The sequence below is a fragment of the Notechis scutatus genome, chromosome Z, assembly GCF_049901735.1.
Source record: "Notechis scutatus isolate UNSWTSFEM ecotype Mainland chromosome Z, rNotScu1.2, whole genome shotgun sequence".
NCBI lineage: Eukaryota > Metazoa > Chordata > Lepidosauria > Squamata > Elapidae > Notechis > Notechis scutatus.
Window position 1 is genome coordinate 78,970,022 of NC_142025.1, and position 9,970 is coordinate 78,979,991.

Here is a 9,970-nt window from a genome sequence, read left to right on the forward strand (position 1 = left end):
ATAATAACCTTTCTTGGAAGTACAAATAAAAAACTACTTGGCATCTAACTCCTTAACTTTCTTGCCTAGCTGCTCATAATCACTCAATATTTTTAGGTTCATTTTCGTGTCATTTGTCCTTCTGTATAGTAGTAGTAAAGGGTAGTAATCTGTGTTTTTTATTATTTTGGTTAGGTTCTCAGCCACATCTTTTGATTTTTGCTCCAGGGAGACAACATACCTTTCTAGATTAACTGTCTAGTCTACAGACAGCTAATTCTGTTCCCTTGAGAATTGAATAAAATTTCCTGTAATGAAATTGTTCTTACCATCAAAATATGACATTCATAACAAAGAAATGAATAGTTTTGTTTGGTCGTATTTTATTTTAATGCTATTTAATACAATTTAATTGTGTAATTTTTTAGATACAAACAGCATCTTCAACAGAAAAGAATCAAAACTCCTATTTATCAAAGAGTTTAAAAGCAAAGAAATAACTGTCCTGCAACAGTTCCATCTAGAATACCCAATTCATTTTTCTTTAGATAAAATCTTATAGCTTTGTTCATTTGGTCCAAAATGTGATTTTAAAATTTGGTTGATACAACATTATGAACGAGTGTATTTCCCCCAGATGTGCAACATAAAAACAGATGCAATGAAAAGAAGACTCATAACAAGAACTGGAACAGGGCCTCTGAAAATAAAAGAAACAAAAGAGTTGTAATTATAGAAACAGGCAAATCAAGTTTTAATTTTATATATGTATAATTAAATATATCAATTGTGACTGAAGAAGCTTCTGTGATAAGAAGCAAAATGTATTTTTTTAAAATAAAAAAATCCAGTTGCCTCTTGAAAAAGTACCTTTGGGACAATATAAAATATTGTAAATTACAAAATAATTAGGTTTAGGAATTAGGAATGTTCATACATTTCTATGTATGAACAATTCTATCCATGGAGCATCTAGTTTCAAGTAGTGTACCCAAAACAAAACATGAATAAAAGGAAGCTGTTTTGTTTTGGATATGGAAAGAAGAATGGGAAAAAGCTAACACTGAATGCTTACTTGGCAAAGCTTGGGTCTATTATCATGTGAGAAAAACTGAATGATCAAAAGGAGGCAGTTAGCCCCTTGAAAAGTCTTTGTGGAATTCATGTATACCATGAAGGATTCAACAGGATTTGTTGTGTGGACACTGGTAGCAACAACAGCTGGGAGATAAAAGTGCTGGGAAAGTTAAGGGTGCACTGGTGGGCTTGTTTATTCCTCACTGTTGGCTCAAATCCATTGCAGTAAGGAATAGACATACAACTTATAGAGTAAGGCGGTCAAGGATTATGGCATTATCAACCTTGCCCTTCTGAAAAATCAGACCATAGTTAAGTCATGGCACACCTATGACACATATGTCAAAGGCATATGTCATCATGACATTTTGAGTAGTACACCAGCAGTCATTCATAGATTATTCTTGAAAGCATATCCCTTTCTCAAATGATTTTCCGAAGCTTTGGGGGACTGATATGTCAGCAGAGCCAAATTAGGAATTTTTTGAATTGACATATCAAGTCAAAAGATTTGCGACTGTTACTATAATTCTATTATAGTTTATAGTTTTGTTTCAGCCAAAACCAGGAACAATCAAAACATTCAGGATTTCTTTCTACCAAACCTTAGCTAATCCACAATGGTTTGGAAAAAATCCAGTCCTTGATGGCTTGTTTGACTATTCTTAAGTACAACCCTAGAAATGTGTACTGGTGTTCCTCAACTTACAACCACAATTGACCCCAAAATTTCTGTTCTTAAGTGAGATATTTATAAAATGCACTTTACCCCATTTTATGACCTTTCTTGCCACAGTTGTTAAGTGAATCATTGCAGTTGTTAAGTTAGTATTATGACTGTTAAGTGAAGCTGGGTTCCCCATTGACTTTGCTTATCAAAAGGTCACAAAAGTAATCACATGACTCCAGGATACTGCAATGGTCATAAATATGAGTCAGATGCCAAGCATCTGAATGTTGGTCACATGACTATGGGGACGCCACAATAGTCGTAAATCACATTTTTCAATGCCATTGTAACTTCAAATGGTCACTAAATGAATTATAAGTCAAGGATTACCTGTAATTCGTACTTGCAAGGGTAAGTTTGGGAACTTTATTACAATGTGGCTTAAAGCAATTTAGTCTATTTTCCATTTATCATTAAGGATAAATATATCTATTTACACAGGCATAAATGTACTTTTTATTTAAGAAATACTGTGTAAAATACTGGTTGGACCCCTTAAAGATTATATTCACTGCATGAAGATATCTTGCTATCAGAAGACCTCATGAACAAATTTCAAGTTCTAGATTCAAGAGCTTAAGAAATCTCAAGTTTCATGTGAGGTGGCAAAAGAGAGATGATTTTAAGAGTAAAGTGAGAATTAATGAAAGCATCAAAATTAGTAAGCAGTCACCAAATAAAATGTGAGAAAATATTTATCAAGCATAAAATATGAGAATGTTTACCAAACTTCTGCTCTGAATATTACCTGATTTATGTTTTAGCATGCTACTTCTTATTACTATTTTGATCATTGTATTTTTATTCTGTACCTCCTTTTAAATACATACATTCTGTAAGTAGTAGAGACTGCTGAAGTAGTCAGATAAATTTTATATCTAAATAAAATAAATCCCTGACCTATCCTAACTATAAACATTTGTTGGAATACTTGACTAATTATTGAGATTAGTTAGTGGGAAAGGTAGCTACATGCCATCTAGGGGAATTAAATTTGTGGAAGTCTGAAGCCATTGAAAAGACAGGTCTTTTTTTCCTCTATAAAAAAATAAAGAAACACAATGCATGTTTACAGAGAAGCCTTACTATTTAATATAAATAGTACTTAGTACTACTCTTAGGTAAATACCATTAACTGCAGCAAGCCAAATTGTTGTAAGTATGTATGTATTATTAAAGAGTTACAGTTAATGCATTCTAGATTATCTACTCCCTTATTTAATAATGGAGAAAATTGTTGAAATAAGAAATACAAATTTTCTAGCAGTTCATGAAAAAGAAAAGAAAAAAATACTTTATCCAGAACCTAAGTTTCCTGCAAATATTACAAAATTACCACATACTTGTATATGAGTAGTGATGTGAAGTAGTTGGATCCGAAGCAGCAAATTGTCTTTGAATCCAAACACTGTATATCCCTATATATGAATGTTTTAATATCCACAACTGTCTTTATCAGTATAGACAAATATAATATTATACATTGAATGTATATAAAATGCCTGCATTAATACACATTTCCTGAAAAGTCCATGCAGTTTTTTTGGCAACATTTTGGGAAGGAGGGTTGCCACTACTTTCTTCCTAAGGCTGAGAGAGACTGGTCACAAATCATTCAATTGGCTTTCTGCCTAAGGCAGAATTAGAATACACAGTATCTAACCTGGTGTTTTTAAATATCACACCAAACTGCCTGTCTGACCTAGAATTTACCTCATGTGTAGGTAATATTTAATAGTACTTCATAGTAATTATGCATTGCATGAAAAACATTTCTCAAGTAGTTTATCTGATCTTAAAGACAAGGAGTCAAGATTTGCATAATTGTATGCAAAGGTAAACCTCAGAAAGTTGTGGAACTATCATAATACTATATCTTCACATCTTATCCTGAAAAAATGAGCCAGAATAATATCATGAATATCAATAATATCATGAATTGTAATACTAAAAGGTCAGGAAATATTGCATGTTAATCTCCATTGCCAATACTTCCCCATATATTATTCACTACATTAATTGCAAATGTTTCTACTACAAAGGCAAAAGCTGAATAATGTGCACAATTTAGGTTTAACAGATTTAACAGATAATCAGAGTTGGAAGGGACCTTGTAGGTCATCTAGTCCAACACCCTGCCCAAGCGGGAGACCCTACACCATTTCTGACAAATGGCAGTCCAATCTGGGGGCAAGCACAACAACCACTACTCTAATACCTTATGAGCTAACAGGAAATTTGATGATTGTAAGAAAAATAAAATCCCATAAAATCACACTATAAAAAAATTCTGGTTACAAATTTTGGTTACAAATCTCTTAAAAAAGAAGCAGATTTTACAAGAAAGAAACACTAATAAATTTCATTATTGCTTTTATGTCTATGGACATTCGTAATCATCCAGGTCATGGTTGTCCAAAGGTGCTTTTTCAAGAGGCCACTGGACTTTTTTGTTTTTTCTTTGAAGACCGTTTGCGTCTCACCTAAGAAGCTTTTTCAACTCTTTATAAATTGCCTTTATATTTTTACTTACACTTTGAGTCCAGGGGAATCTTCTGTGTAAAATCTCCACATTCCTCCAGTACCAGCAGAAGTTGACCGACCTGCATTCCTTGTTCCACAACTTGCATTTTTCCTACAAACAACACCAAAAATTAAAATATATCAAGCATGCAACTCTTATATCCATGCTTTGCTTTTGTATCATTCAATTCTGACTGGAAAAAAAACACACAATAAATACATTTTACAAAGCATACTGTGTTGTTTCAAACCTAGATGGGAAAACTGTGCCTTATTGAACTACAATTCACAGCATAGTTCCTCTCTGATCCTACTAGTAAGTAATGGGAATTATACTTCAGCAACTTTAAGAGAATCTCAGATCTACCATTTCTATCTTCCAGTCACCTATGATTTACTTAATTTTTTCTTTTATTCCACGTTTATTAATTTAATAAGTAATGCAAAGCAGTGAACATACCTGATATTCCTTGAGTGGGGCCGATGCAGTGGTGGGATTCAACCAGTTCACACCACTTCAGGAGAACCGGTTGTTAACTCTCTGAGCAGTATGGTGAACTGGTTGTTAGAAGAAATCATTAGGACAGAGAACTGGGTGTTAAATTATTTGAATCCCATCACTGGGCTAAGAGAAAGAGACTGGCCCAAAGTCATCCAACTGTCTTTCTACCTAAGATGGAACTACAACTCATAGTCTCCTGGTTTCTAGGCCAATACTTCAACCATTATACCAAAGTGGTATACACCAAAACTAGGAGATGCACAACAGCAAGTTAAGTGTTAAAGATGTTTATAAACAAAGACTGTGGTTTCTAAATCTCTCCAACTTAAATTGTTAGAGATATAACTACAAGGAAATATCCCAAGATAATAAATGAAGCAATGAACAGCTTCTCCACATTCCATGATAATCTTTTCTGGCACTTAAAATCCACTCGATCATTAATGGCATCAGAGTTTTTGAAAAGTGAGAGTCTTTGCTACCTTCTATTGTTTGTTCGGATGTTTATTGCTTAGTTCCGATGACTGTACAGTGGCGCTGTACTTCATATATATATACACATACACACACATATATACACATACACACATACACACACACCCATATACATACATACATACATACACACACATCAGGCTTCTGTATTGTGTTCGTCTGTCTGACTCAAAGACGAACACAATACAGAAGCCTGATGATGGCAGATGAGATTCTGCCAAAACGTTGCTACAACTTTAAAAGCACAACTACAATGACGTGGGAAAATACCCGAACAAAGCTGAACATACATGTAAGTACCCGCGAAAACTTAAAAAAACATATGTGTGTGTGTGTGTGTATGTACACAATATGTACACTTTATATATATATATATATATGTTCACAACTGTAATTTAAAACGATGAAAAGTAAGCACCGATCCGTTGTGAGTCAAGTTTCTGTTGCAGCACCGCTATTAATTTAACGAACGACGAACTCCTTTCTCGTCTTACCTCTGTCGCACTGTGGATCCTGTCGCACGTGGGGCTACTGCTTTGCTAGGGGAGCGGCTGGAAGCACCCACGCTGGTGGCGCTAGGATTGGGACCCGGCTGAAAGTTAACGAAAGACAATTAGATGCAGACCTTTATGTATACACGGCATACCCATCTTTTTGCTGATCCTTTCGCTTACCATAGCAAAGGTGACACGCAGAGAACGAACCGCTTCAATTCAGGACACGTCTCCGTCTGAAAGGAGGACCTGCTTTCTTGCCACTCAACAGGTCCCCGCTGGAATCAGGAGACTACTTCAGTGCCCGACTAGAATTCCTCTCATAACCAAGGAAATCACCCGACCAGATCACCCCTTCTTTCTTTCAACAAAAACAGTTGGGCTGAATTTTAATTTTTATTCCCGATGGTTCCTTTCTAACTATATTGTCTGGATGTGAAAAAGAGCAGGCAGTGCTTTAGACTCTCTTATTTCAGAGGCACAAAACTAAAGCTGAGGTGTCTATTTGAGTGATCCGGATATGTTTGTCGCAGCCATGCCCTGTACTGCGGAAGCGTTGGCAACGGACGTCATCATGGCCGCTCCGGAGCGTGAAACAAACGGCGAGGAGCAGCGAAAGGGACCCTCCGTTTTTTTTTCTGCACCCGGATCTCGGCATCGGTGGGGCAGAGAGGCTGATAATAGACGCAGCTCTTGCTCTCCGCGCACGAGGCTGTCGCGTGCAAATTTGGACCCCGCGCTATGATTCCTCGCGGTGCTTCTCCGAGACCAGCCAGCTAGACATACGAATAGCGGGCGACTGGCTGCCGAGGAACATTTTCGGAAGGTGCCACGCGCTCTGCGCCGTGCTACGCATGATATGGCTGACTCTGCATGTGCTGCTGCTTAGTGGAGAGGAGTTTGATGTCTTTGTTTGTGACCAGGTGTGTTGAGCGCTCGGATAGCCTGTTCCTGAACTTATCCCGCCCCCCCCAACTAACATTGCATTCTGAAAATATCGGTTTTATAGAAAATCTTTGAATACGGACCAAATCACGATATAAGGCACACAATGACTTCTATGCCTTTTTCTCCCCATAATTCTCTTTAATTGAGGTCACTAATTAAACCAAGGGACAGGTGTTCATTTTTTCGTTTCGATTCCCTGCTGTTCGGCCAGAATTAAGGTTCTAGGACAGTCAGGTATAACTTGGGCACACCTCACCTTATAAACAATTTTATGTTTACTGTTTTAAAACTTTTCCACTTTAAGAGAAAGTCGCCTATTTAAGGAAATTGTGTGAATGTTTTGAATATTTTTCCGCCTGCAATGTGAGACTGCTGTTCATTCCTGAAGAATCTAGAAAACATTGCATTATTACAATATAATATAAATATTATTTTAGAACATTATTCCATGTTTTGCACCTTCACATATTTAAGTACCTATTATAGCCTGCCATAGCCTTATATCTATTCAGATATTTTATAAAGGGATCTATGCATACTCTTTTTTTTTTTTTTTCAAAAGTTCTCTCACTCTGTCCTTTCCCCGATCATTCAAGTTGCCATTCTTTGGTCTTTTTTCCAATTTGATTCCTTGATATGGTGTTCAAAATCCTTTAAAAATTATTTATAGTGCCAGTAGTTAAGATAGGAATCTTACTAATGCAAAATAGTATTGCACTACTTACAATTTAGAAATCATTTTAAGAGGATCCTTTCAAGCTATTTAATGTCATTGAAATATTATCGTACTATAGTCAGCGGCCAGTAACGATTTTAATTTGCTGGTAAGTGATGATTAATATAATTCTATACATTACTGTATTGTATCAAATATGTCACCATGGCAGGGGTAAAATTGTTAAAAGTTAGAGTATTTTCTCGTGTGTTTATATATGTTTTTTTCTCTTTTTGGAAAGATGTTCTAATTGGGCATCCAGGATGGGACACTTATCTTCAAAAGTAATTCAAATGCATCTCTGATTTTTGAAGTATTTTAGTAGGTCCTAAAAAAAACAATTGCTCAATCATGGAGTATAAAATAACCAAGAAGATGCTTTCTTTCCTTCATTTCATAAAGCATACTTTTTCGATTGAGGGGAAAGAGTGGTTCTCAAATATTGCCACATTCACCAAGCCAGAATATTTGGCCACTTGTATCTTTTGCAGAATTTTCTCCAAAATTGATATGTCCGCATTACACAATAAATGCTTGGAGGGAGGTGTCATTTAGATAAATGTGAAATGTCTCCGATAAACAAGGAGACTAGCCGAGTTTTATATCTAATATAAAAATCAGATTTTCTCTGACCTCTGAAATTATCAAAAAAAAATAATTCTTTGAATTGCTAATATTAGCTAACATTCTAGAGAAAAATGAATTAATGATAACAGTTTTGAATTAAATATCCAGGTAGGGGATGATCAAGATGGAAATCCTTTGAAAATTTAATATAAGAATGCCTTATTTAATACAAAAATTTAGTCAGTTTTTTAACACATTAACTTTCATCATAATATACTTTTTCCCACTTTTTTTTCTTCTTCCCCTAGGTGTCTGCATGCATTCCAATATTACGTCTAGCTCGGACTCATAAGAAGGTTTTGTTTTACTGTCACTTTCCTGATCAACTTTTAACTAAGAGGAAATCATTGCTTAAACGCATCTACAGAGCTCCACTAGATTGGTTAGAAGAGTATACAACTGGCATGGCTGACTGTATTCTTGTCAATAGTTATTTCACAGCAAATATTTTCAAACACACCTTTAAATCCTTGTGTCACATGAATCCAGAGGTCCTTTATCCCTCTTTGAATGTCAATATTTTTGATACTGCTATTTCTGCAAATATTGCTAATATAGTTCCTAATGGGAACAAGAAATTCTTGTTCCTTTCCATCAATAGATATGAAAGAAAGAAAAATTTAGTTTTGGCTTTGAAAGCACTACATGATCTTCGTGGTAGACTTGATGCTCAAAGCTGGAGTGAAGTTCATCTGGTTTTAGCTGGTGGTTATGATGAGGCGGTTAATGAAAATGTGGAATATTTTGCTGAATTAAAAGCACTTGCTATCCAACTTCAGATTGATGAGCATATCACATTTCTGAGATCATTCTCTGATGAACAAAAGATAGCTCTTCTTAACAATTCCATATGTGTCCTGTATACACCAAGTAATGAACACTTTGGTATAGTTCCCTTAGAAGCTATGTACATGAAGTGCCCAGTTATTGCCGTAAATTCAGGAGGACCCGTGGAATCAGTTGTAGATAATCAGACAGGTTTTCTGTGCAGTCCTCTTCCAACCCAGTTTTCAGAAGCCATGGAGAAATTTATAAAAGATTCTAATTTAAAGAGGACAATGGGAGTTGCTGGGAGAATCAGAGTTTTGGAAAAGTTTTCATCGGAAGCATTCACTGAAAAACTGTATCAATATATCCTTAAGTTAACATTGTGACAGAAAATGATACATAGCTATTGGTTGGAAATGCTTAGTTTTATATACATTCAATGACATATACTATTACTGCTGATTGGAAATCTTTATATATGACTGTCTTGATTATTTCTGTCTTTAAAATTGGGTCCTGGCACATAATGAAAATATTTGAAATTGCCCTGAAATATTGGATATTCATTTGAAACTGTTTTGAAAAATTAAACCTTTAGCCCTAACAAAATTATTGTTACTGTTATTATTCATACTTTTAGAGATTACTCTTGAAACTGATATGAAAAAGACTGTTCGTGGATTTCAGACATATCACATTCATGGATTTCAGTGATGTCATGTTGAGTAATCAGTTGCTATTTATGATATATACATGTGTATACAACATTGTAGATCAGCGGTCGCCAACCAGTGGGCCACGGCCCACTGGTGGGCCACGAGAAAATTTTGGTGGGCCGCAGAGAAATCTCACCCCCAGAGCACCCCCACAAAGCAATTAATCCAGGCTGCACAGAAACACAAGGCTGCGCCATCCACATGGCCCGCAGGAACCTCCCCGCCCACACATTCCTTATCCAGTAAACTTGCCTGCTAAATTGCTATTTTTCCTTTTTCTGACCATCATCTGTTCTGCTGTGCTGGGAGATTTAGATTAGCTAGGAAGCAGGAAATGGTTGGATTTCTTGCTTTCTAGCTAGTCTTTAGATCTTTGGCTCAGCACAGCCGAACCTC

At 35.8% G+C, this 9,970-nt stretch overlaps 2 protein-coding genes and 1 long non-coding RNA gene across 3 annotated transcripts; 1 reads left to right on the forward strand and 2 right to left on the reverse strand.

The window, feature by feature from the left end:
• Positions 1 to 342: 342 nt before the first annotated feature.
• SEC61B (SEC61 translocon subunit beta) lies at positions 343 to 6,043 on the reverse strand. Its single transcript, XM_026678323.2, has 4 exons — positions 5,981 to 6,043; positions 5,801 to 5,898; positions 4,320 to 4,421; positions 343 to 679 (listed from the first exon to the last, which is right to left on the reverse strand). The coding sequence occupies exons 1-4, from the start codon at positions 5,981 to 5,983 to the stop codon at positions 592 to 594; spliced, it is 291 nt and encodes a 96-aa protein (XP_026534108.1). The 5' UTR covers positions 5,984 to 6,043; the 3' UTR covers positions 343 to 591.
• Positions 4,769 to 5,793, reverse strand: LOC148128940 (uncharacterized). The gene is made up of 2 exons (XR_015745697.1): positions 5,424 to 5,793; positions 4,769 to 5,348 (listed from the first exon to the last, which is right to left on the reverse strand). It is a non-coding gene; the product is annotated as an uncharacterized LOC148128940 (long non-coding RNA).
• A 286-nt stretch (positions 6,044 to 6,329) lies between the features above and the next one.
• ALG2 (ALG2 alpha-1,3/1,6-mannosyltransferase) lies at positions 6,330 to 9,467 on the forward strand. Its single transcript, XM_026678322.2, is given in 3 exon segments — positions 6,330 to 6,431; positions 6,433 to 6,723; positions 8,339 to 9,467. Coding segments are annotated over 3 exon segments (1,293 nt in total). The 5' UTR covers positions 6,330 to 6,335; the 3' UTR covers positions 9,245 to 9,467.
• The last annotated feature ends 503 nt before the right edge of the window (positions 9,468 to 9,970 follow it).

Excerpts from the sequence above, each read along its gene's own strand:
- SEC61B (XM_026678323.2), bottom strand. Across the intron at positions 4,422-5,800 it reads GGATCCACAGTGCGACAGAG|GAAAAATGCAAGTTGTGGAA; the intron begins GTAAGACGAGAA and ends TGTTGTTTGTAG. Across the intron at positions 680-4,319 it reads GATTCCCCTGGACTCAAAGT|AGGCCCTGTTCCAGTTCTTG; the intron begins GTAAGTAAAAAT and ends TTTTATTTTCAG.